At 39.3% G+C, this 27,179-nt stretch overlaps 1 protein-coding gene and 1 long non-coding RNA gene across 2 annotated transcripts; both read right to left on the bottom strand.

Annotated features, from left to right (window-relative positions):
- Nucleotides 1-3,799: 3,799 nt before the first annotated feature.
- Nucleotides 3,800-22,229, bottom strand: LOC140692884 (uncharacterized). The gene is made up of 11 exons (XR_012068487.1): nucleotides 22,148-22,229; nucleotides 21,454-21,492; nucleotides 20,788-20,853; nucleotides 19,928-19,991; nucleotides 18,510-18,577; nucleotides 16,424-16,555; nucleotides 14,943-15,050; nucleotides 12,979-13,089; nucleotides 12,537-12,599; nucleotides 10,226-10,310; nucleotides 3,800-4,077 (listed from the first exon to the last, which is right to left on the bottom strand). It is a non-coding gene; the product is annotated as an uncharacterized lncRNA (long non-coding RNA).
- Nucleotides 22,230-22,334: 105 nt separating this feature from the next.
- On the bottom strand, nucleotides 22,335-25,977 carry LOC140692879 (uncharacterized). Its single transcript, XM_072957098.1, has 5 exons — nucleotides 25,875-25,977; nucleotides 25,140-25,331; nucleotides 24,300-24,540; nucleotides 22,736-22,821; nucleotides 22,335-22,454 (listed from the first exon to the last, which is right to left on the bottom strand). Exons 1-4 carry the CDS (start codon nucleotides 25,975-25,977, stop codon nucleotides 22,752-22,754), a joined length of 606 nt encoding a protein of 201 aa, XP_072813199.1. The 3' UTR covers nucleotides 22,335-22,454; nucleotides 22,736-22,751.
- Between the last annotated feature and the right edge of the window lie 1,202 nt (nucleotides 25,978-27,179).

Genomic DNA, 27,179 nt, shown 5'->3' with positions numbered 1-27,179 from the left:
GTCCCTGCCTCACCTCACCTCTGCATCCCAGATGGGGTCACCAGAGTGGGAGTTCAGGAAGCAGAGGACGTGGCCGAAGCCTTGTGGGAACCCCTGGGTTTTTCTCTGTGCTGAGGGCACTAGCAGCACACCGATTGTGGGACTCAGTACCCGCAGGACCCAGCATTGATGGGTAAAGGAGAGGGGCATTTCTACAAGCCCATCCTCACTAACCCCAGGCTCTGGAGGGCAGCTCCAGTCTGCTCAAACCCAGGGGGCATCTTCCTCCATCCTGATCACCCTCTGGTATTACTCCCCGCTAAGATGCAATTTTCCCTGTGGCAGCTACTCTCAGAATATGTGTTTGTTTCTCTCCCATGTGGTTAAGTGGACTTCAGATGCATGATAGCGATGGAGTGGCTAAGCCTCTGGGCAGATTGCTGGGTGACCCGCGGAACTTGCTGCACATGGTGAGCTCCCTTCTGCCAACCAATGGGCCAGGCCCCACCACTGTTCTGTCTGTTCTACCTCACTTAATCTGCACAGACACTCTGTGCGGGACATCCTGTTATCCCCCATCTCTGCTGACCTTGGATGGACAAAGCTTGGGTTTGAGAAAGTTGCCCAGTTCACATGGTTGACAAGTGGGGAGCTGGGGATTTGCACCCTGGTCCCAGGAGTCTGGATCATGGAAAGGCCTGGGTGGGGCAGCTTATTGCAAAGGGAAGTCCTGCCCAAGCCCCTCCCATGAGAGCCCACCCAGCAGCATATCTAGCAGAGTCAGCATTTCCTGGACAAGATGGACAGAACCTCAAAACTTCTTTGCAGATTGTTTCCATGTTCTTTTGCAAGCACAGAAAGGCCGCAGGCCAGGGAAGAATAAGGCCAAGAGTGTTTTCATTGGGAAGAGTGAAGGACAAGTGTGAAGACACACAGCACTCCCAGCAGCCCTCTCGGCAGAGAGTGCCACTGGGTGAGCAGCTACTGTGACTACCTACCATAACCCTGTGAGGTTTATGCCTGTACAACTCTGCCTGTGAGAAGAGCAAAGTGAAGCTCAGAGAGGTGTGGGGACATTCCAAAAACAAACAGATAAGGTGGGATCATCACCACCATGCCATGCTGGGACAGTCACCTGTCACACTGCTCAGGCATGGCCTGCTGGGAGTAGTGAAGGCCTGATAGGAGCACAGGAACACTGTGGTGAAGTTGACGTTTCTACCTGGGACAGCTGGTACCGGGGACTCTAGCTGGTTCTTCATTGTGCCTGCTTTGAGTGTCAGCATGTTGCAGCCTCATGTAGGGGAAGGGCTGTCTCCTTTCCACACGGGTGCAAAAGGAAGAGCATGTACACACTGGCATCACCATAGACCACCAGCAGGATCAGGATCTGGAGCTCAGAGCAGAAACTGCCAACACCCCAGGAACTGGTGCAAGAGGAGGACCTGAGTGCCCCCTGAAACATTTCTAGTTTTAAAAACATACTTCATTAGGGGGAAGTGATAAACTGTTTATCCCTTCAAAATATTCTGTTATCCAAGGAACAATAGCACCTCAGCATTGTAAGAGGATTAACTCAGTCGTCAATAACCATCACTATAGGTATGAGAAAACAGAGTGTTAAGAGTTACAAAAGGGTCTCAAGATCATGCAGGTCAGAACTGAGAACCATTCAAAGCATGTGCTGCATGATAGCCTCTCTAAGCTACCTGAGGCTTGGTCTGCTCCTGACACAGGGCAGATGGTTCTGAGAAAACCACACTCCTCAGGGGACCCCAGGGAGTTGGCAGAGTTGAGTTTGGGTTCCTGGTCATCTTCTAAGTCTGGAATTTTGAGATTCTTCTGCACCTGTCCTTCCTCCAGAACAGAATCTGATTCAGACGGGATTCCAAGGACTGAGGCATGTGCCAGGCAAGAGAGCAGGCATAGCTGGATGAGAGCATCACCAGTGCCATTAAAAAAGAGGCCAGGGCACTGAGATTTCCAGTGATTTAGCATCATGGCTGGGAGGAGTCATGTGTTCTACAATGAGTTCCGAGTATCCTGCACCGTCCTCGAGGACCTGCAGGGGGTGCACGAAGCCAGCGTGTCTTAGGTAGCGGTGCGCATGCGCAGTCCGCATCAGCAGCCAGCGTCTTCCTTGGGGGCGGAGCTTGTTTTCCTCAGGACTGAGCGGGCGGCGCCAAGGAGGCTCCGGGACAGCGCTGCCTGCGTGTCTGCGGGGGGATGCTCCCCGCTCTCTGTCTGAAGTTACTCCGGTTTCCCACGGCCTGAGCCCGCTTCCTGCCGGGATGTGTGTGGACCTGACCGAGCTGGGGCCCCGGCCGGCAGGGCAGGAGGGGACGGGTGCGCTGGCAGGCCCGCTTCGACTATTCTCCTCGCCCGCCGGGAGCGGGTGAGTGTCCGTGTCCATCGGGGCCGCTGGGGTGTCCGCGCCCCTGGTCCTCACCGCCCGGGTCCCCCCTTCCCCCGTGTGATCGTAGGTGTGTACACCGCGGGTCAGGAGCGGGGATGCGGGTGTGAGTGTCCGTGTCCATCCGGGCCGCGGGGGTGTCCGCGCCCCTGGTCCTCACCGCCCGGGTCCCTCCTTCCCCCGTGTGAACGGAGGTGTGTACACCAAGGGTCAGGAGCGGGGACGCGGGTGTAATGGGAAAGGGGCTGAGAAAGTACTGAGAGTTAAACAGAAGTGTGTAAAATTACATTATGTTAATTTTTATATTTTAAGTGTGTCAAAGTCAGAGTTTATCATGCTTTTACTTTCTTGTCTTTAAAGGAGTGCTATCATTTAGTTTATACTTAAAATATGCTTCTCAGCTTATCTCATTTTCAAGTCAAAATACTGCCACGGTTGACATTTTCTCATAATAAAGTGACAATCTTAAACATTTGTGAATATAAACTCATTGAAAAAATCTTGCAGTATTTCATGATGAGTTGTCTTGTTAAAAATAATATCCAGGCCATTACTAAATTATTACAAAAATATAAATTTTTTGAAGCACTTTTAGAAGTTCCACACACAGTGGTATTTTTAAAACACCAACCACTGCATAGTGCTTAAGATCATTTAAGATGAAATATATTCAAACCTAAAACTTTAGAAAACTCAAAAGGCAGGGTAATGGCTGCTTTTTCATTGCAAATACATTTTTTTCTTCATAAGTGCAAAATACGAAGGTATTCAGCTAAATTTTGTATATCTTTATTCAAAAGGTGAAATTAGAATATAATCTCCTTATTTTTGATTTTAAGGCTATTTCCCATAAAAATTGGTATTTTTATCTGTAGGACCTTAATTGTCTATTCATTTGTTTTTTTCTTTTCGTTTATTTTCTTTAACAGAGAGTGCATTTTTGTGTCTTGTTAGAGTTTTTAATTCTCCTAACTTATTCCAAGACTTTCTGACACTGATGGTAAATAATGGGAGAGGCCTTATAGTAACTGTGCATCTTTTCATGTAGTCAGGATTTTTTTTTTTTTTGGATAACTTTTTTTTTTACAATTTCCACTTGGTTCACAATATTATCCCATTATGACAACTCAATAAAAAATTGTAATCTGTTTACACCAAGACACTTATGTCAGCAAAGTGCTTTTGCTGATATGATTTTACGTTAGATTATAATATTTGATTTGATTTACATATAGACTAATACCTATTTTATATATTTACACACATATATGAATATCTGCTAAATGCCATTAATTTGCATGGGGTGGTAGCTGATAACATGTGATCTTTCTGACCATTGGCTATTCTTATGTGTGTCTAACGTACTTCTTAGAACAGATACTAGAACATCACACCTCTCATTATACGGTATTTTAAAGGTTATATTTTATTTTACTTATTTTTAAACATTTTTTATTGAGTAATAGTCATTTTACAATGTTATGACAAATTCCAGTGTAGAGCACAATTTTTCAGTTATACATGAACGTACATATATTCATTGTCACTTTTTTTTTTTGCTGTGAGTTACCACAAGATCTTGCATATATTTAAGATTCCACACATGAGTGATCTCACATGGTATTCCTCTTTCTCTTTCTGTTCTGCTCCACCTAGAATAACATTCTTCAGGAGCATCCATATCTCTGCAAATGGCGTTATGTAGTCATTTTTTGTGGCTGAATAGTATCCCATCATATAAATATCCCACATCTTTATCCAGTCATCTGTTGATGGACATTTTAGGCTGTTTCCATGTCTTAGCTGTTGTAAATAGTGTAGAAAAATCAGCTGAAAACCTTATGGGGGTTCCCTTGTAACTCACTCTTTGTTTTTCTCTTGCTACCTTTAGGATCATTTCTTTATCCTTGAATCTGGCTATCTTGATTAGGATATGCCTTGGTGTGGGTCTGTTTCGGTTCTTCCTGCTTGGGACCCTCTGAGCCTCCTGTGCTTGGATATGATTCCTTCTTTAGGTTTGGGAAGTTTTCAGTCATGAGTCCTTCCCATACCTTTTCAACCCGCTTTGTTCTTTTTCCCCTTCTGGAACTCCTATTATGCATACATTGGCACAGTTTATATTACCCCATAGGTCCCGTATATTGTTTTGTTTTTCATTTGTTTTTCTCTCAGCTGTTCTGATTGGGTGCTTTCTGTTGTCCTGTCTTCTAGGTCACTTATTTATTCTTCTGTATTTTCTTGTCTGCTTTGCACAGCCTTTAGGTCAGCTCTCATCTCAGCCAATGAGTTTACTAATTCTACCTAGTTCTTCTTTATAGTTTCTATTTCATTTTTGATACATTTTATATACCTAAACACTATTTCTTTTAGTTCCTTCAGTACTTTGATCACTCTTTTTTAAAATCTTGATCTAATAGGCCATCAATGTCTATTTGCTTGATCATGCTTTCAGGGGATTTCTCTTGAATTTTTCATTGGGAGTGGTTTCTCTTCTTCTTCACATTGCTCATATCTCTCTGGCACCGTGGCTTAAGGAGTAGCAGTTACCTCCTTATCCTGGAGATGGTGTGCCCTTAATGATTTTATCGAGAGGTCTTTGTGTCTTTGCCCTGCTTCACGAACTCAGCTTGCTGTTTCATAAGCCTTCTGTTGGCACCCTCATCTGTGCTGCTCTCAGTGGCTGTTGGCCAGCAGATTGTGCCCCCTCCTAACACTAGGTCAGGAACTGAGCTCTTATCCAGTGGGTGGGCAGGTCACTCCCCCTCCTGATGCCACAGTCAGATGCTGTGCTTGGGGGAAAGCAGGTGGGCAGATCACACCCCACCCCAGCACCGTGGTCAGGTGCTGTGTTCCTGCCAGGAAGGTGGGTGGCTGCCCACCTGCCCTCTCCTGGTGCTGGTCACTCTGCTGCTCTGTGCAGCAGCCTGCTCTGCCTCGGGTAGGCGGTCTGTAGGTGGGCTCAGGGAAGACCACGGAACAGCTCCGCCTACGCTCTGTGCCAAATCTGAGCTCCTTGTTTCCCTTGGCAGCACAAGTTCTCTGAGGTGTCAGGGTAGAAAAATCCTCTCTGCCTCAAGCTATAAACAAGTCTCAGTCCTGCCTAAAAGGTTGTGGAGCCCCCATGTGCAGATTCAGGTCTCAGCCCTGCCCCAACCCGGGCACTATGCACAGGAGGAGATGGTAGCTGTGGCTGAGCCCTGCCTCTCTTCTTGCGAGATGTGCCAGTAATGGCACAGGTCTGAGGAGACAAAGGCTTCAGCACCCCTCCCCCCAGGGCACATGCCTGTTTATAGTTTTGTTTACCTTCTGAGTTAAAATTTACCTGACAATGAAATGTATAAATTAGGCTTTTGAGGTTCATCCTTGTATCAGTAGTTGATTCTTTTTTATTGTTGAATTGTATTCCATTGTTTGAATATAATATCATTTGTTTTATCCATTCTCCTACTGATAAATACTTAGGTTTTGGATATCTTTTTTTGCAGCAAACATTTTTTTAAAAAATGCAAATATAATATACATGCTTAAATGTGAGCATATCTTAAGTATACAGCTCAGTGATTTTTCACAAAGTAAACACATCTATGTAACCTTCATCCAGTCAAGAAACAGAACATTGCTGTTCCACTTTGGGTTTCTTCCCAGATACTATGGCACCCCTTTGATGGATTCACCATCCTAAACTCAGCCACCATGGATTTTTTTTTTGCTTTTGAAAGTTTTAGTCCCGTACATTCCACTCAACATTACGTAAGATTCATCCACTAGTGTTTTCTGTAAACTGGTATATTTATTTTTATTGCTTTAAAGTATACAATTTGTATGCATGTGCCACCACTTATGGTTATGTATTTATTGTTGACAGGTGTTTGGGTCATTTTCTATTTGGGGCTATAACAAATAGTGATTATGAGAATTTTCTGGATGTCCTTTTGTGCTCAGATGTAGAAGCTTCTGAAGGGTACACAGGGAGTGTGTGTGTGTGTATGTATGTATGTGTGTGTGTGTGTACATATATACACACACACATATACATATATAACTTTCATTCAAAAAGCCTACTTTCAAAGTATTTGAAAGAATTTATATTCCCACTGGCCATGTGTAAGAGTCCCCATTGCATGTTACCCTCACCAATGCTTCATATCACTTAACAACTAACTATTCTAGTGGATGTCTAATGGTGTTCCAAGTGTGGTTTTAGTACGTATTTTTATTATTACTAAAGAGGTCAGCCACTTTTCATAGCTTATTTGGATTTTTTTTCTTTTTGTGTGTGAAGCACTTGTTCAATTTTTTTGCACATTTTAATATTGAGGTTTTGCCTTTTTCTCCACTGGTTTTTGTTCTCTATATGCCCTAGATACAAGTCTTTTGTTGGATATAGGTATAGCAAATATATTTTCCCACCGTGTGGCTTTTCACTTTCTTAATGGTATCTCTTGATAAAAATAATTCTTAATTTTACTGAAGTCTAACTTAAAACTCTTCTTTTATGTTTAGTGCTGTGTCCTGTTTAAGAACTCTTTGCCACTTCAAAGTCATTAAGATATCTCCTACACTATTTCCTAGATGCTTTATTTTGGTGGGGGATTAGGTTATTTATTTTAATGGAGGTACTGGGAGTTGAACCCAAGACCTTATGCATGCTAAGCACACATTCCACCTGAGCTTTACCCTCCCCCAGATGCTTTGCTTTTTGTTTCAAATTTATTAGATTTATAATCTATCTAAAATTACTGTTCATGTATGGTACAGGGTTTAATTCAATACTGTTCCATTGGTCTATATGTCTAACTTTAGGTAGTTATCACATAGACTTAATATTGTTTTATAATAAGTTCTTTAACATTGTTCTTTAATATCATCTTGGCTATTGTTGGCTCTTCAAGCTTCTCTATGTATTTAGAATCAGCTTGTCAATTTCTACAAATAAACAGTAACAACAATTAAGTTTTGGGGATTTTGATGTGCACATATAAATCTTTGAATCAGTTGAAGGGGACCTGACATCTTTAAAATGTTGAGCCCTCCAATCCATAAATTTGGATTACCTCCCCTATATTTATTTTTATCACTGCTGTAACAAATCATCACAAATTTTGCAGCTTAAAGCAACACAAACGTATTATTTTATGGTTCTGTAGGTCAAGTGAGGAACAGGTATCTCTTGGCTAAAAATCAAGATGTCAGTAGGGCTGTATGCCCTTCTGTAAGTCAAAGGAAGAATATATTTCCTTGTCTTTTCTGGCTTCTAGTGTTCACCCACATTTCTTTACCCATGGCCCTTCCTCTATCTTCAAAGCTAACAGCTTTACAGCTTTCTAATCCTTCTTCCAAAGTCATATCTTTCTGACCACATCTGGGAAAGATTTTCAATTTTTAAGGACTCCTGTTGTTAGACTAGGCCCATGTAGATAATCCAGGCTAATCTCCCTGTCTCAGAGTCCTTAACCTGATACATCTGCAAAATCCCCTTTGCCATGTAAAATAACATATTCACAGATTTCAGGATTAGAACATGGATATAGGTAGGGGTCAGTGTGGTGCACTATTCTGTTTATCAAACTGTTTAACATTTCACGCTTTCTGACAAACGTACAAGATAGAAGATCCTGATCATGTTTAGAATGCTTCCTCTGCAAAATATTGGGCACTGAGTTTATTTGAAAGGACTGAAAATAATATTACCACAGGAATGGTTTCCTAATTCTACTGACATTTACTTACTTTATACTTAAATACCCAAAATGGTCAGCCAGGAGTGGGATCTTGGCAAATAAAATAAAAGTATAATTCAAGCTTTTATCACTGAATTTATTAGCTAATTCTATTTTAGAAACAGACAGAAAATAAAACAATTTAGAGTAAGTCTGCTTACTTATATATTAAGTGAACATAAAGTTTTAAAAGCATGTCTGAATATGGGATAAAGTGAGCATCATAAAATGTAATGTTAATATTTACTACCTGCAAATCTCAAACTCCCTAGTCATAAACAAGTTCATACTGTATAGCACAGGGAACTATATCCAATACTGTTTTGTAGTAACTTATGGTGAAAAAGAGTATGAAAATGAATATATGTATGTTCATGTATGACTGAAGCATTGTGCTGCACACCAGAAATTGACACAACATTGTAAACTGACTACATATATATATATATATTTGAAAGGACTGAAAGGACTATATATACCAAGAAAAAAATTAGATTGGTAACCAACAAGAAATCTGTCAGTAATATAATGCTAGAAACCCTGAGACACAAAAGAAAATTTCAGGCATAAATCTGTTTATAGAGTCATAGAAAAAATAGTGCCTATGCAAGTCCCTGATAAGCATGAGAAAATAGGAAAGGCAATATAAAAGTTCAAAATGCTTTGCTATGTAAGAGCTGCCAGATGACTCAGACACAAACTTAAGTGGTCAAAATATCTATATAATTAATGATAACAAAGTAATTGAGGGCATCATTTTAAATGAGATAAAAATAGCTGCTCAATTTTCATATTACTAAGCAAGTCATTTCTGTTTATAGTAGGTTTATATTATTTTTACATGTATTTATATTTTATAAAGACATCAACTTAGATCCTGGCAGATAACTGACAGTGGAGCAACTGATTGATTTAAATGGGCATCACAGGCTTATCAGATTTCATATGCTTTAAATATACATTAGTTATTAGCTGTCAGGAAGAGTTCAATTTTCATTTATTCTAACATAGCTGTGCCACAGGCAGGTTACTCTGTATTCACAATGGAGGATCATGATAGATATGAAGACATCAAGCCTTATTGATCTTCATAGGGGTGCTTTTATAAGAAAAGGAGAATAAAATAAGAAAAATGTAAAATACTACTTTTTTTATAGTGTTCTAACAGTTTTATCTTTTATTTTTTAACTGAGTTATAGTCCACTTACAATGTTGTGTCAATTTCTGGTGTACAGCACAATTTTTCAGTCCTTTATGAATATACGTATATTTGTTTTCATATTTTTTCACCATGAGCTACTACAAATTCTTGAATATATTTCCCTGTGCTATGCAGTATAAGCTTGTTTATCTATTCTATATATACCTGTCAGTATTTACAAATCTTGAACTTCCAGTCTGTCCCTACTCACACCCCTCCCCCCTGTAAAATACTATTAAATCAACATATATTTTTGAAGAATTATGAAAAATGGGAAACTATAAGTTGTTTCTTTAAATTGGAGCAAAGAGAACTACTTTAACTGGGAAAATAGTTAAAATCTGGCAAGTTTTATGATTTCATGTTCACCCCTGACAGCTTTTCTTTCCTCCTTTCTCCTTCAATCTTTATTGGACCTTCTAAAGAATTAAATTACAAAAAAGAAAAAAAGAAAGAAAGAAAGAAAATTAAGAAACAGCTCTGCATCTAAAATAACCTCCTAACTGGAAAGATGGTATACTTTGTGAAAAATTTACAGCTGCCATCTTATGATCTATGTCTCTGTCCACACTGCCTTACTTGTTAGGGAGGGTCTTAAAAAAAAAGTAAAGAAAAATAGCAAATTATAATGGCTTTTTCATTTTAAATTCTTTTTTATGTGTCTACAATCTGCTCTATCAAGAGTAATTAAGATAGACATTATCAGCTATACTCTACTTTCCTATCATGCACATTGTGACTCTGAGAAGCAGGCACGCTCTAACTTACCATCTGCAGGTGGTGTACAGGTTAATGCAGTTCTTTTGACAATATATGGTTTTGTAGTCTAGTTGTCTAACTACTACATAATGGAAAAGATGTAGAACTACTGGTACCACGGCCCTCGGTCTCTGTCATTTACCTTAAACATACCTGGAAAAGTAGATTCAAAAACTCATTGGCAAGAACATTTTTCACACTCCAGATCTGATATTCTTCTAGAGTTAAGATGGCCATTCTGAAAGAGAAACAATATTTAAGAATATATTAAATCTTCATTTTCTTATATTATTTGAATTAAATTTGTTTTATTAAACTTGCAATGGTCATTTGTCTGAAAGAAAACTAATGATTTAATGTAGATGCTATGTATTCATCTGAAAGTAGGCCAGCAAGAGTAAGTTCAAAAGTAACCAAACTCTGAAGTAGTCAGTCATAACGTGGGCAATTTATCACCAAAAATCTTCCTCCAGTAAGACCTGGGAAATAACTCACAGTATCTTCTGGCTCAAGGTGAAGTTTACTAACAGAACCCACAAAAGGTTCTGGGTAGAGAAAAAGGACTATTTACTAACTTTGAAAGCATTTTTCCAAACTCTTTGGATTATGCCCTTTGACCCTAACAATTTTCTAAGATCTTTAAAACATCTGGCAATATTATTAGACTTCTTAAGAGATTTAAAAAAACTAAATATATATAATAAATGAGTATCTATATTAACATTTCCTCAAAATAAAATTTAACATTACATTCACAAGTTGAGTAAAGCAGTATTTTTTTTTTTTTTGGTGTCAAAGTGTACCAAAAATTACATTTATATACAGCAGACAATATTTCTTGGCAGGCAAAAATATAACCAAATGCTTCTTACTTCATGTTTTGAACAATCACCTTAACAATCCTAGATGAATAATAATGTTCTTAGCTTTTATTACTTAATTATATTTTATTATCTAATGATTTATTATTTAATGATATATAATAATATTTATTATTAATGATATTCATGTATTCATTCAATATATATTACCATTTATTATAAGGAAAGATTTTAAAGCACTGTGATGGTAATTATTGGCTTTCATGATGCAACTTCCATTGAAGTATATTAACACCAATGTAATGGTACAAAATAATGGGTAATATTGTCACCGTCTAGTCACCAGTGAATATGGGTAATAGGTTTGGTTGAAAGGTCCAAATTCTATTCTAAATTTTTACCATTTCATTATTATGGTTACATGGAGATGGAGTAGCTAAATGATCTTTTTTTTAATGTTCAAAAGTACAGCCATAAGAAGAAACTCGGTCTTATATAAAAATAGACAGCAATGATAACCTTCATACTTATCAAACACCCAGAAGAAAGGCGATGGAAATTGTATCTCTACATAAGGTATTTCCTAGTAGAAACTTTCCTGTGTTTCTGTTTTCATATATACCAAATAGAAATGGCTACCTTAGTTTTGGGCAGAAAAGTAAATGAAGACGGTTATCTGAATTGCCAAACAAAGATCAAGCCCTGAAAAATTCATTTCTATTATTTATTTCTATTGAGTGTCAGTTAATAAGACTATGATGATTTCTTCTGGATTTGTGATTGAAAAAAATGTTACTTATTTTTCTAAGCCTGTGTAAGGCCACTATGGTCTACGTCCTACCATCTGCAACTTGGTACACGTCAACATTTGAATAGAAAGGGTCAAATTAACTCATATGTGTCTCACATATATGGATTATCTTCAGTTTCACAGGGATACATAGACATTAAGGCAAACCTATTATAATATCTTTAATAAATGTTGTGAAACTAAAAAAATTCAAAGCTTTATTCTTTGTAAAGTACATGCTTGTTTCTGCTATTATACACTTATTCTGGCTGCTATTAAAGAACTTAGGACAGACCCTCACCAATATTATTGAAAAAAAATTTTAAAAACTATATACACCACCCAGATTGAGATAAAAAATAATTTCCATCATCCCAGATATCCTATGGTCCTTCTCAGTTAAGTCACCCATCTCCAAAATCACTATTGTAACACTTATTAACATTAGTTCTGTCTCTGTTCTAGAACTTCATATAAATTAAATTGTACAATGTGTTCTTTTATTCTGTGGCTTCTTTTGCTCAATATAAGTTTTGTCTTACCATAATGTATTAAACTGGGAGAAGTAAAGATTATAAACTACAGATGGCAAGGGTTGTCTCTACTTAATTTTTACAAAATGCCTAGCTTATAAAATATAATGTTTTTATGTAAATAACACTTAATGGAGTTGTTTAAAGGTCGAATGGGCTTTCCTTAGGGACAACTTAGAGTTATTGTAACCACAGGTCCAAATAAGCATTTAGCAGGGATGATGTAGAAGAGATTCAAGTATGTATATGTAAGGTATGTATACCAATTCAGAATATAATGTATTTTTAGAAAAGAATAAATTAGTCTCTGCTAGACTCACCTTTGTGGTGTCATGTGCATTCTATGTGTCTTCTACAATGTTGGATAGATCCACAAGTAATTCCTTTAAAACCAGAAACCCAAATCAGTAGTTAGGAAAGAGAAGGTATCATTTTTATTAGCCAGTAGCTGAAGTATAAAATAGTTTTTCGGTCAAGTTTTTTTTTTTTTAATTCCAGAAATAGATTGCTTGTTTGCCTTAAAAATTTATGACAATTTTCCAGTGGTTTCATTTTTTTTTTACATAATACATTGTTTATTAAATTTTCTTAGGCAAATTCTCTTCCCAATTTTGCATCTTTGGCTATGAATATTTTGAGTAGCATAATATAGAACCTAGAAGTAGTAAGAAATCTTTTTTTCAACCTCTTTTAAAAAAATTCTTCACTCTATGTTCCTGTTGGAAGTTTACATGCAAGAAGATGTATACAATCAGACTTTACCAGGGTATCATCGGTGCAGTTGTCCTTCCAGACCTCTGTGCAACCACGTGTCTCTCAGTTCAACCCTAGAAAGAACTCCATCACCGTCAACATCAAATACCTTGAAGCAAACTAAAGAAAAGAAACTCTTATGGAGGAAAATTACTTTTATATTCTGAAGTATAATACATTTTATTACAACCTGCCCTAGTGAAATTACTTAGTTCCTCAAACAACTACATTCTGGATTAAGTTCTTATTTGGAGGAGATTGTGTCATTAAAGTCCTTTGAACTTGTAGGAATTCCTGTACACTTCACAAGTCTCTCTCCTTATATCATTAGCCAGCTGTGAGAACTCTATCCTTCACCTAAACCTAAAGTTAAATTTCTTGCAAACTGAAAAAGAAGGGCCAAGTTACTATAGAATATCTCACAGATTTTGAGAAGGTAATTCAAGCTTTTAAATTAATTTCTAATATTTATAACTGATCTCTTCAGAGTTGATTCTTACAATGCTGAAAATATTCCATCTACATTAAGAATCAACAAAAAGCTGCTACAGTCAGCTCCCCGTATCCATTGGTTCTGCATTCACAGGTATAAACAATAGATCAAAATATATATATATATATAAATTTTCCCAGAAAGTTCTCAAAAGCAAAACTTGAACTTGCTATGCACTGACAACTATTCACATATCATTTACATTGTACTTACAAATAATTACATTGTATTAGGTATTACAAGTAACCTAGAGATGATTTAAAGTATACAAGAGGATGTGCATAGATTATATGCAAATACTATGCCATTTTACATAAGGACATGAGCATCCATGGATTTGGTATCTGAGGGGGTCTCAGAACCAATCCTCAGCAGATAATGAGAGATGACTGTATAACGATTTTGCCTCTCCAATGTAATTAATGTGCACCCAATATTTTTGCCTAAGAACAATTTCAAATCTTCAATGAAGTTTATATACAACAAGCTAAAAATCCAAAATATCAGCACTTTGCTAATTAACATCAATATCAGCAAAATTGCTAGTTAGTCTAGTTGGTTAACTTCCACTAGTCCACTGGCAAAAAAATAAATTTAAAAAAAATTTAAGACAACAATTAACCTCAATTGAGAAACAAAGACTTCACCCTCTTTAATACCAGAACTTTAATGTGAACAAATAATCTATCACAAAGCCAGGTTAGAGTAATGGTATACTATCAGGGAAGATAAAAGAAATCTAAATTTTTAAGATTAAATAATTATCTACTTCACACACCCATGTAATATTTATGCTATTAAATTAACTAAGTGCATCACAGTACAACATTACTAAAGAATATTGAACTATTAAGTATCATACCCAAAATATGCAGTATTTGTAAAGCTGTATTTTAGAAAGATGCAGAGATAATTACCCTAGTGAATATGTAAGAATTATGTTCCAATTAAATGTAAACTGCTGCATTTTCCTAAACAAATATGGTTAAGATTTAGGAATGTAATATGCTTATAAATTATGCCATAATATTTTAGATAGGTTTAAAAGATAAATTTAGTATTTAATAAAATTGTTTTATCATAAATTTAATTTTGCTAATAAAATATCAATATACACAGTGATAGAAAATAAGTTGGAATTCAAGTTAAGCAAGACAAATTTTCTATATAGACTACCAGAAAATATTTTCTATATGCTTAACATTTTTAAACACATCATGATTGATGTAGTTCATTTATCATGAATTGTACATTTATCTGGAAAATCAACCATTATTAATAACAAAGATCTTAAATTACTCCACAGTAAAAAAGAATAGATGATTGAACCTTTACACTGATCTCAGTAAAACCTCAGTAAGAGACTGCTATTTGCCAAAGGGATGAAAATTCAAGCCTTAATCAGATGATTTTTTACATGAATGGATGCTATGTTTTTCTCTGTATAGCTTCCAAATTTTGTGATGTTTAACACACTTACATTTCTGTCTTTCAGCCAGAGGTCCTCTGCAACAAGCTGATAGCCCACAGGATATCTCCTTAAAATCTATGTGGCTGTCATGATTTCCACCAAAAGCATTAAATAAACCTGTAAAATAGGAACACAGACAGAATAAATCACAGCCAACAAACTTCCTGTTAATAATGACATGCTTATGAAAGGAGGCATGACTCGCATAAACTGATTTAGTTTTTAAAAGTTATCAGTAGTTTCCACTGTCTTAGGAAGTTTATTTTTTTCCCCCTGGCATAATTATAACCAAAATTTAACTTCCTAGAAGAAAATACTATCATTTAGTGTTTGGTTTTGTCTGCATACCTATCTCTATCTTATATTAATTCCAAAAGTCAAAAGTGATTGTAGAATGTAAAAAATAAAAATGTATTTTAAAAATTTAACTGGAAAAAAGTCAGAGACCACAATTATCCTAATTTGGAAAGACTAAGAAGAAAAAGGAAAAAGGAAGAAGAAAAGTTGAACTCTATCAAAGATATACTGTGTTGTTATTAATGAGCTTCATACGGCTCCTTCATGAAGCAAAGAAAACTAACACACTATAAGAGACAGAAATTCTGTACTGCAGTCTTCATTGTACCACTTAATCTGTATAACTAAATATATTAAATTTCAGAAATAAAGGGCAATTTATAATCTAATCCTGTGGTTTTTAAACTTTTCATAAAAAATAAATGGAATCATTTTATTTTCAAATGAAATGATTTCTCAATCTCTAATTATAAAAAGGTAAAAACATAACTGCACTGCTGAAGTGGAAACCCTGTCTGTTCTAGCTCCCCTAACAAATAAATATTTCTAAAACACACTAGAAACCTGAAGAATACAGACTGTCTATTTCAAGAATCTAATTCTGTGCCCTCAAAGAGCAGAAAATTGGAGCTAAGAAGTAGTTAAATGACTTGCTAAAACTAAGAAATTTTTTTAAAAAGGTCTGAATCAGAAGAAAAACCCAAGCTTTCAGATTTCAAATACAGTTTTTGTGATTATCACCCACAACTGCTCCTTGTAAACCTCATTTAAAATAAATAAATAAATATATATATATATATATATATATATATAGTAGTGAAAAGTTTAGAGCTAAGTGGGGACCTTAGAGATGGTCTAGTGGTTTCTTAATTTTTTAAGGGTGGGGGAAGGATACAGCAGTGGAACCTTCTTCTATATAAAAGAAATACAATAGACACTTCTCAGCTGAGGAAGAGGTGGGGTCAGGTGTGGAAGCTAGAGCTTTGCCTATTCAGTGTCCACCACCCTGACCCTGCACCAGATGCTGAGGCACTGCACTGAAGCACACTTTCATGATTGTCTTGGTCAAACTGATTTTATATATGAGAATATTCAAGTGCAGAAAGGTAAACCGACTTACACAAGGCTCCAAAGTTGGAACAAGGCACACGTGTTTAGCAAAGAACATTTGTAGGAAATAGAAGGATTCCCACCTTCACTCAGAGATGGACGAATTGGTGGTGAAGCCAATGGGCCAAATGTCTCTAAATCAAATCATCCAGTTTGGGATTGAGCCCTCAGCAACCAATAGCATTTCTCCAGATTAATGATGTCTGATTCTTCCACTGACAATCAAATCAAACAAGATTATAAAATCTCACTCTTCTCTTCTGGACAATCAATTAGTTCCCTGAAAATGTAACTTCTAAATATACATTTTAATTTCCCAGTTAAACTGTTAAAATCTATCTAAAACAAAAACTCTGAAAGACAAATACATTGTATCTTAAGTGGCATGAAAATTAAATTCAAATTAACATAAAAGAGGCTTTAAAATGGGAAAAAAATTTGCAATTTCCCATTAAGCAGGCTGTTTAATTCCAACATGTAAAATAATAAACTAAGATACTTATTTTTTGCTTCCCACACTTTTATTTGTATTCGCTTTGGTGATTTTAATCACTATCTTGGATTTGAAAATTCTTGATCATAGTCTCTCCTGGCTACACAGGTAACACACTAATAGCAGAAACTATGTTTGATTTATCCTGTCACTATGGTAACCACTTACACATTTAATACTTATTAAATAAATGTACAAAGGGGATAGACCTAAGCTTCTCCTTCTTGGCCCTAAAATTCTTACTACACCTTCTATAAAGGCAGGAGCCTCCTCTGTAGGACAGAGAGTAAATGTATCTCCTGAGAAGGATTCCCCAACAAGGGCTGTCTTTTCAGCGTGCTTTTAGATGTTTTTATGGGACATTTCAATAAAAGGATCAAGGACCTAAGCTTCCCAGTATGGTGGGAGTTGTGATGGGCATGGGAGGATGCTCACTTGGGAGGATGAGATGTTAAAGACACTAACAGTGAAAAGGACAGGGCAAGATGAAGGGCGATTTGGAAACAGGACCACAGAGATGTGACATTTACTTCCCATTGTCATCTAAGTGATACCTACTTGAAAGAAACATTTCGACAGTTAAATTCTATAATGGGGGTTATTTAAATGAAGCACACATATACTCAATGAGTAGATCACATAATTTTTAGAGATTCAGAGTGCAGTAGCATTTTCAGAGTACTTTTTACATCAATAACTAGTATTTATAAATTCCCGTGTGCTAAATAAGTATGTGGAATTATTTCCATTTTGCTTTTAGACTTACTACAGCTTAACGTATTCATTGCACTGATACAGAGTAATTTTTCTAACAAATAAAAATGATAATGTACAACCTTGTTAAAGATTCTTTAATTTCACCATCACCAGATTTATGAACATTTAGGCCTATGTGTCAGGCCCCGTTTCTTACCAGCTTTTTCACCAACACCTTACATTGAGGTTATATTGCATTACCCAGAGGTCAGGAAATGTTCTTTCACACATCCACATCTTTATTAGGTCCTGTGTCCTCTGAGGAGAAACATTCTCCCCACTTTCACATTCTTCCATTTTACATCTTAACCACTAACCCTTCTCTAAACACCTTCTAATGCTTTCCAAACTCACCAGTTACCCCAGGATTTTAACTTCTCTCTTCTGCAACTGTCCTCCACTGTATTTGGTATCCAATATTCAAGTGAAGTATGAGTCCTCATTTACAGGTCTGTGGCCTCTCTAGATTACAAAGTATTTGGATTCAGTAACCTTGTCCTTTTATCACTGTTGCTGCAAGAGTTCCTTTCATAGGACCTGATACATAGTAACCACACAATAAATACTTCCTGAATGAATGAATGAATGAATGACTAGCCAAGGCAATCTTCACAGCCAAGGCTTCCCCAACCCAGCTCAGTAATCTTTCTGTTATATCAAAGAGACTCTGCCCCATGAAACAATAGACCCTGCACATTTAAACAAATGTATACAATTATTAGGAACTATTATTAGAACAGAGACTAGCACTACTGTTCTCATAGTTATGTGACATAAGTAGTGTATTAAAGCTCGTTCTGATTTCTTGTTTATACAAATCAGCTATGTCTGTCACCAGTTTAAATATTAGTAATTTAGAAAACAAAAGTTATTGATTTATCTACTCATCAGAAATCATTACAACAGATCTATTTACATACCTCTTTTGTCAGTTTATATACCAACTGGAAAAGAAGGGGTGTACAGTCAACTCTGAGAGTATAATTGCCTGCAAAAAAATAAGAGAGAATTTTAATACCTCCAAATGGACTACAAACCTGTATTTAATTCTAACTTTATTTTCTAATTATAAACAATATATAACAGATTTCAAATTGAAGGCATCATTCCTGGAGAATTAAAAATAGGGTGGACCCTACAGATTATCATATTCAGTGAAGTATGTCAGACAGAGAAAGGCAAATATCAAATTCTATCACTTATATGTGGAATGTAAACAAACAAAAAAAGATACAAATGAACTTGTTTACAAACCAGAAATAGACTCATGACATAGAAAAGAAACTATGGTTACCCAAGGGGAAAGGGGGAAGGGAAGAGATATGTTAGGAGTTCAGGATTAACAGATATACACTATTATATATGAAACAGATAACCAACAAGGACCTACTGTATAGCACAGGGAATTATATTCAGTATCTTATAATAACCTATAATGTAAAAGAATCTAAAAACAATGTATATGTATATGTATATGTATATGTATATGTATATGTATATGTATATAACTGAGTAACTTTGCTGTACACCTGAAACTAATATTACAAATCAGATGTACTTCAGTAAAAAGAAATAAATAAAATTTTAGAATAGATAGACAGGTAGGGAGATAAATAGACAGACAGGCAGTCTGGCTAAAACTAAAACACAAGGTGGAAATAACCCTTCAGGAGCCAGAGAGGCTGCAGCACACACTCAGGATAGGAGACTGCAGAGGTGGACTCTGCTGCTAAGGCGGCAGCTCCTGCAGTAACAGTAAGGGTCATTGCTCATTACGGCAGCAGTACCTAGGGGTCTTTGGCAAAGGAAGTGGTAAGGCCATAATGTTCATGTTTTTATTCATTCATTCAATTCAATATCAAGACTTTAGGCTAGAGCATGTCAGTAACTAACATGTGTCCTCTGACACTTACCTAGAAATAACCATAATACGATGAAAGCCTACAGATGCACATGCCACATATCAGGGTCAAAAGGAAGTCTGTAGTGGGTGCTTATTCCAGAGTTGTTCCAATACATACAGGAACTATTTCTGTATGAAATATTTTAGCCCAACTTTTAAAAATAGCTCCACAGGAAGAATGTCAAAAGTACTAAAGTTTTAAGTAGTAATCCAAGATAGGCAAATGGTAAATATACTAAAGAAATTAGGATCAATAGCTTAGTTATGAATCATATTGATTCATTTGAATCATAATAATGTTCTCTCTGGTAAAATGGAGAAATGGAGGTATTATTGAGGCATCTCATAGAAAGAGGATAATCCTAGTTTATGAGTTGGAGTTGATAGACTTAAATACTGGTATACTATTTAATGACAATCTGAAATAAAATTTACCTTCTGTGTATGAGTCTGCATTGATATATGCAACCTCTCTCTCCTGGAGTGTTTTCACATTCTCCTGTAGTTGAAGCAAAGCAGTCACTTAACTCACAGCGTTTACAATAGTGGAAATACAAGCAAAACAAATTAATTCAGTAAAAGAGTGGTTTGCAGGTGCCATTATAAATCAAACACCTATGCTTTTGACCATAATTTTAAGAAAATACTATTAACTGGTTGATAATATTAATGCAATTAAAACAAGAAAGAAAAATAGTAGTGATGCTGTAGCCACTGTTCATAGCAGCAGCAGGGAGACCCAGAGGAAAACTGCCCCTGATCCCCTGCACCATAATATGAAGGGGGAAGGCTCGAGATGCTCAGCATCACCCTGGATCTACTGGAAGAGGACTGCTCAAAGTAAGGCCTGGAAATCTGTATTTTTAAAAGTTGTCCCTGGCAATCCTTACAGACATTAAAGTATGAGATCCCTTGATGTTGGGGATCCAAGTAACTTTACCATATTAAAAGTGAGGAAGTTGGAAATTAGATTTATCAAGAATTTTTTGAAAGAGAAGATATTGATGAAAAAGAAAAATATAGGAGGGGAGGATAGAGAAAAAACTAGAGGGAGAGAAGAGTGGCTATTAGGACAAAGACAAGACATTTCTCACACATACATGCACACACGCACACACATTCTAGAGAAATACAGCAGAAGAAGACTAATGCCATCACACACATGGGAATATGCAGAGAGAACGCTTTTCTTCTCTCTGTTTCTCTCTCTCTCTCTAGCTTGCTACCTTATAAAAGCAGTTACAGTAAAAACATTTAAAGCTGTGAGTGGTCATCCCACAAATGAGAATTCTCACCTCTGCACTTGGCCACATGGGATAGATGACAGCTGATTCTGCTGCAGAGTTTCAATTATGACAGAGCTACAGTAGAAATAAAAAAGATTCCTTAACTATATGTAAAGGTAAAGGTGCTGCTGAATATGATCAAGATAGTAGAAAATGGGAAACAATATTCAAATTGTCTTTTAACTCACATGAATTTAAATTAATGCAAGGCATATTATCTTGTATCTTGGATTTATTTTATCTGTATTTTAAGCTGCTTAAATTATAGAAAGACACATGTATTTCTATATACATGTATTCACAAGAAATTACACATTTCTAAAAGTAGATGACCTTAATGAATAAGATCTGATTCATCTAAATAAGTGTATTATGAAATGCATGTTCATAACACCAACATAATAATAAGACTTTGCCATATAAATGGAATCAAATGTTATACAAGTAACTGTGATTTTATTCCCATACTTATTTGATTCATATTATTCTTTTAAAGTATGCAGAAATGAGTCAGAAAGAAAGCATTTTAAAAACCAGACACAATAATAGGAAACATATGACATTCTTTAAATCAATTCTATAAAATTTGGACTCATAAATGATGAACAAAACAGAGGATAGTCACAGGAAAGTGCTTTTTGGTGCACCTGCCTTTAAAAAAATACACAAGCCTACCTTGAACATGTAAGAACTTAGAGTTACCGGACAGAGAGCCTAAGGGAAGAAGATGAAAGAAGGGGGTCTATGAGAGACACTTTAAAATAAAGCATTAAGAGCCAGTGACACATGAAAATTAATCATAATTGAATTAAAAATAAATCCTTGAAATTTTAGAGTAATTCAATTTACAAAATCATTGTACTATACTTCCCAACCAGGCACTTTTGTAAATGGTAAAATATACCTATGGTTACAATTTAGTGTGGAATCCATAAAGGAGAGACTATAATCAGAGTATAGTCATCTTAAAAGAGCATGTTGTTTTCCTGGATAGAAGAAATCCAAGGAAACTGTAAAAAATTGAAAATTAATGCCAAGGATCTAAATCAGATTTTCAATAAGCTAATTCACTTGTCAGAAGCAGCTTCCTAGGTTTGACTATTTTCTGAGCTTACAGATTTTACTTACTTATCACAAAACAAATATAAATAGAAACTAAAATATTTTAAAATTAATGAAAAAATTGGTTTGTGCTTAGTAATTAAGAGGTTGTTCTGTTTTGTCAAACTGATGTAAAAGCAAAACCAAACTCTATTTCTTAAATTTTCTTGTTTTTATCCAAATTAAAACAGTATCAGGTAATGGAACACATCTGTGATTACCCTGAGATACATGTTGACCAAGAAGATATGTTTACTGTCTTAGTTACCTCAGTCCATTTGTGAAACCCAGAAGTCCAAATTTTTCTGCATCCCAGCTGGCAAAAATGGCAGTTCTTCTCGGTCTCCAGCTTGAAATCATTGTTAACATACATGGTTAGGTACATCTGCCTAAAAACAAAGGAAAATTCACTGGAGTCACTTTCTGTCATCACTTGCCAAGGAAACATTATTTACCTCTACTAATCAGTTTTCCAAAATTCTGGACAACTTCTTACAAATCAGCAGTTCCACTGGTTAGGTCAATACCTCCAAATACCCAGAAGTCCTGATGATCTCCCAGAATAACACATCTGTCTGGAAAGGAAGGCATTCAAAAGAATGACAACTTAGAATGTATTATAAAGAGCAGTAATTTATGTTTTTAAATTAAACTTCCTCCTGCTTGAGTTTCCTCCATAGAAAACCATCAAGGTAGTGTCTCCTTTTAGAATTTACCTTTTTTTCCCCACATTTAATTATATCACATCAACCAGGAAAAAAATATTAAGAGTTGATTAAGATGTATCTTCTCTTACTCCTGTAATCTTTGTAAAAACAAAATGTTTTAAGACATTTTAAAAAATTCACCAACTCACCAAGTTTCACAGATCCTCAGGTAGTTCTGATTACATCGTAAATGCTTGTGATTTTCTTGATGTTATGAACATGCATTTTAACCTTCCTAGAATTTCACAAAGGGAACAAATTACTTCACATAGAGCATTATGTCTAACAGGTTCCCTCCAATGTTTTATTATAAGTCTCAGAAGTACAGAAAACTGTTTAATAGGATGATAAATTCCCATATGCCCACCACCTAAATTCAATCATTGTTAATACTGTTGAACTATTTGCAAGCGAGTTGCGCAAATCATGACAGTTCTCTCCTATGTATTTAAGAATGCACCTTACGGTGAAATAAAAAAAAAATCAGTATTTTATATTTTGCCTCCCTCATAGCTCCATTGTTGGTATTTATTTAAACTTCAAAGTTATTACTCAACGTGAAAAACATTCTTGTTCTTAGCAATTTAAAAAAAATGTGTATTTGTCCATTTAGAGCTCAAATCAATTAAGGGATATAAGCCCCAGGTGCTTTTTTTGATAGTTTGACCAGGGAAAATTTCTGTTTCTGACTTTTCTCTTAAACTGTTACTGAAGTTACATGCTCTGTTTTCCTTGTGTCTGTATGTATCTGTTTATAAATCACATTTTTCATTGTGTACCTCTAGAGGGTATTAATACATGAGATAATAAAGTCTCCTATGTTAAAGGAACTCTGTTCTAATTGAGTTAAATAAACACTTTTTAAAAAATTCTTATAAAATAAAACAACTTCTAATACCTTAAGAGTTCTGAAATTTTAAAACAAGCTTCTTACAGAACTTATAAAATACTTGCAGAATCCAAATTCACATTGCTAAGGCAAATCATTAACCAACAAGGCTCATTCAACCATTTTAGTTTAATAAAAAACAGCTATCTCCTCTCTGATTCATCAGTGTGAAGTTTCCCTTTCCCTCTACATTTCAAGCCAGTCAAACTAAAGTTCTGATCATGCCATGCTGTTTCCCAGCCCTGCACAAGCTGTCCTCTGCAGCTGGCGTTTACTGCCTGTCTTGATTCCGTGGAAATCTTACTGTTTGTGTAAAATTAAGCTCAATGAGCAGATGTTCTGTGGTCATGCCTCCTTAATAACAGGGCTGTCCGGGATTAGTAACAGTAACGACTATGATGGTAAGCGCACGGGGCCATGTAGCAGTTACGCGTCCACCACTGTGACCACCTAACCCACCCCCACAGAAGTGACCGGTGAACTTCGCTCCTTTCCCCCTTCTCTCCTACTCCTTCCCTTAAGTTGACCTAGTATTTTGCATGCACAGTGTTTTGACAGTTATCTGAAACACTGTTTTAAGCCGTCAGTTGAAAAGGGAAGACAAAACGTTACACCTGGCCCGGAGGAGGAGAGGGGTGCGGAGTGGCCCAGAGGAAGCCGAACGGGACGCGCGGCCTCGGATCACAACACAGCCCCGTTCCTTCCCGAGTTTCGCAGCCGGGAAAGAAGAGGCCTGGGGCCTGGACAGCATCGGGGCCTTCGTGGGAGGCCGAGGGAGGGACGGAGACCCGCGCAGGGTTGGGGAGGGGTCCGCAGGGACTCACCGTCTGTGCAGCGGCTCCTGACCCACAGCTGGGCGGGCGGCGGTGGCGGTTGAGGCGGCGGTGGCGGCTGAGGCGGCCGAGGCGGCGGCGGCTGCGGGTGCCGGCTGAGGGGGCTGGGGGTCGGCGGCTGCGGTGCCGGCTGAGGGGGCTGAGGCGGCAGCAGTGGCGGTACCGGCTGAGGGGGCTGAGGCGGCGGTGGTGCCGGCTGAGGGGGCTGAAGCGGCGGCTGCTGAGGTGCCGGCTGAGGGGGCTGAAGCGGCGGCGGCTGCAATGCCGGCTGAAGGGGCCGAGGCGGCATCGGCGGCGGTACGGGCGAAGGGGCTGAAGCGGCGGCTGAGGTTCCGGCTGAGGGGGCTGAGGGGGCTGAGGGGGCCGAGGCGGCAGCGGCTGCGGTGCCGGCTGAGGGGGCTGGGCGGGCGGCGGTGGCGGTAGAGGCTGCGGTGCCGGCTGAAGGGACTGAAGCGGCGGCGGCTGCGGTGCCGGCTGAAGGGGCTGAGGCGGCATCGGCGGCGGTACCGGCTGAAGCGGCGGCGGCTGCGGTGCCGGCTGAGGCGGCTGTTCCGGCTGAGGGGGTCGAAGCGGCGGCGGCTGCGGTGCCGGCTGAAGGGGCTGAGGCGGCATCGGCAGCGGTACCGGCTGAAGCGGCGGCGGCTGCGGTGCCGGCTGAGGGGACCGAAGCGGCGGAGGCTGCGGTGCCGGCTGAAGGGGCTGAGGCGGCATCGGCGGCGGTACCGGCTGAAGCGGCGGCGGCTGCGGTACCGGCTGAGGGGGCTGAGGGGGCCGAGGCGGCGGCGGCTGCGGTGCCGGCTGAAGGGGCTGAGGCGGCATCGGCGGCGGTACCGGCTGAAGCGGCGGCGGCTGCGGTGCCGGCTGAGGGGACCGAAGCGGCGGAGGCTGCGGTGCCGGCTGAAGGGACTGAAGCGGCGGCGGCTGCGGTGCCGGCTGAAGGGGCCCAGGAGGCGGCGGCTGAGGTTCCGGCTGAGGGGGCTGAGGGGGCTGAGGGGACTGAAGCGGCGGCGGCTGCGGTGCCGGCTGAAGGGGCTGAGGCGGCATCGGCGGCGGTACCGGCTGAAGCGGCGGCGGCTGCGGTACCGGCTGAGGGGGCTGAGGGGGCCGAGGCGGCGGCGGCTGCGGTGCCGGCTGAAGGGGCTGAGGCGGCGGCGGCTGCGGTACCGGCTGAGGGGGCTGGGCGGGCGGCGATGGCGGTTGAGGCTGCGGTGCCGGCTGAGGCGGCTGTTCCGGCTGAGGGGCCCGAGGCGGCGGCTGCGGTGCCGGGTGAAGGGGCTGAGGCGGCGGCTGCTGCGGTACCGGCTGAGGGGGCTGAGGGGGCTGAGGGGGCCGAGGCGGCGGCGGCTGCGGTGCCGGCTGAGGGGGCTGGGCGGGCGGCGGTGGCGGTTAAGGGGGCTGGGGCGGCATCGGCGGCGGTACCGGCCGAAGGGGCTGAAGCGGCGGCGGCTGCGGTGCCGGCTGAGGGGGCTGAGGCGTCGCCAGCGGCTGCTGGAAAGACTTGTGGGACTCGAAGGCTTTAGCCAGGTTTTCCAGGGTCGCCATGGCGGCCTCCCGCCCCGCGTGTACAGCCCCCGGAGTCGCCGGCCCGACCAGCGGCTCCGGTCAGCAGCGGTGGCAGTGAACGGAGCTCGGGGCCGCCATCCGGTGCGGACCCCAAGCGCGCGACCATCTTCGAGCCGTCTGGACAGTCCCCGCGGCCCTGCGTCCTGCCACGCTCCGCCGGTGGGGCGGGGCCGGGTCACGGGATTGACAGCCGGAGGCAGCGGCCTCCGCCAATGGCTGCATCGCTCTCCCCTTGGGCTCAAAGAGCCGCCACGGCTCTTGGAGTCACTGCGTTCTTCCCGGCGAGGGGCGGGGGTTACTGCACGGAGATCGGGAGGGCGGTTCGGGGGCGGGGTTGCAAGGCATGGCGAGGAGGGTGGGGAGGGCGGGTGACTTGTGATTGAGGGTCTCTCTGCGAGGGGCATCCCCAGATGACGCATAGCATGTGGCAGGGAGGCCGGGCAGTGGGCTGGGAGCCCGAGACCCCCGCGGGGCGCTTGCCCGCCCCGCGGCGCGGGCGGAGGGCCTGCTCGCAGGACAGCCTGCTATAATATGCTGACTGTTACATATTTGGCCTTACCCTTGTTAGTAGCCTCAAATCACTTCTTGTTCACCTTCAGGATCATTACCATAGATATACTTCTTACAATCCTCGTACTTAACTATGTTCCCTCATGCTACAGGGGCATACACATGCTATTCTCACTCTTAGAACTAATCGTTTACACATCAATCCCCTACTCCCCTCAAGAGATTTGCCTGTCTAATTCCAATCACTCTGAGTGCTCAGCTAATTTGTGAATTCATAAAGCCCATTACATTAACATAATTCCTTAACACCATGTAATGCTCCTTTATCACACTTATTAAAGTATACTTTATAATAACATAAAAACTCTTCCATGCATTAAGGTAGATATTAAACAATTAAGTTCACAATATAAAGTTGTAAGTACATATACTTTATATTATGAAAAATGTTAAGGAATTACATACTATAGTTAAATTCATTCATAATTTTTCATAGAAATATGAGAATATTTATTCCAAGTTGGATCATCACTATATGTGTGTGTGTATATATGTATATATCTTTCATCCTTCATTCACAATACAAGTTCTGATAAAATATTGCCAACAATTAACTTTTATACCAAGAAAGGAAAGAAGGAAGGAAGGAAAGAAGGAAATGGAGGGGTTTTAGATCTCTTGAGATTGAGACATATTAGATACTCAAATCTGTACATTTGCATATGATAATTATTTTCCTGAAAGTATATAAAAACACATAAAGAAAACTGAAAGCTAAATATAAAATTATTTACAACC

The sequence above is a fragment of the Vicugna pacos genome, unplaced genomic scaffold (genome assembly GCF_048564905.1).
Source record: "Vicugna pacos unplaced genomic scaffold, VicPac4 scaffold_18, whole genome shotgun sequence".
NCBI lineage: Eukaryota > Metazoa > Chordata > Mammalia > Artiodactyla > Camelidae > Vicugna > Vicugna pacos.
The sequence above is the reverse complement of the archived record's forward strand: the minus strand, read 5'-3'. Positions and strand labels throughout refer to the sequence as shown.

Coding starts and splice junctions, on each gene's coding strand:
- LOC140692879 (XM_072957098.1), bottom strand. CDS start 25,977: ATGGTCGCGCGCTTGGGGTCCGCACCGGATGGCGGCCCCGAGCTCCGT. Junction 25,332..25,874: donor GGCCGGCGACTCCGGGGGCT/GTACACGCGGGG, acceptor CAGCCCCTTCAG/CCGGCACCGCAGCCGCCGCC. Junction 22,822..24,299: donor CAGGAGCCGCTGCACAGACG/GTGAGTCCCTGC, acceptor GTGAAATTCTAG/GAAGGTTAAAATGCATGTTC.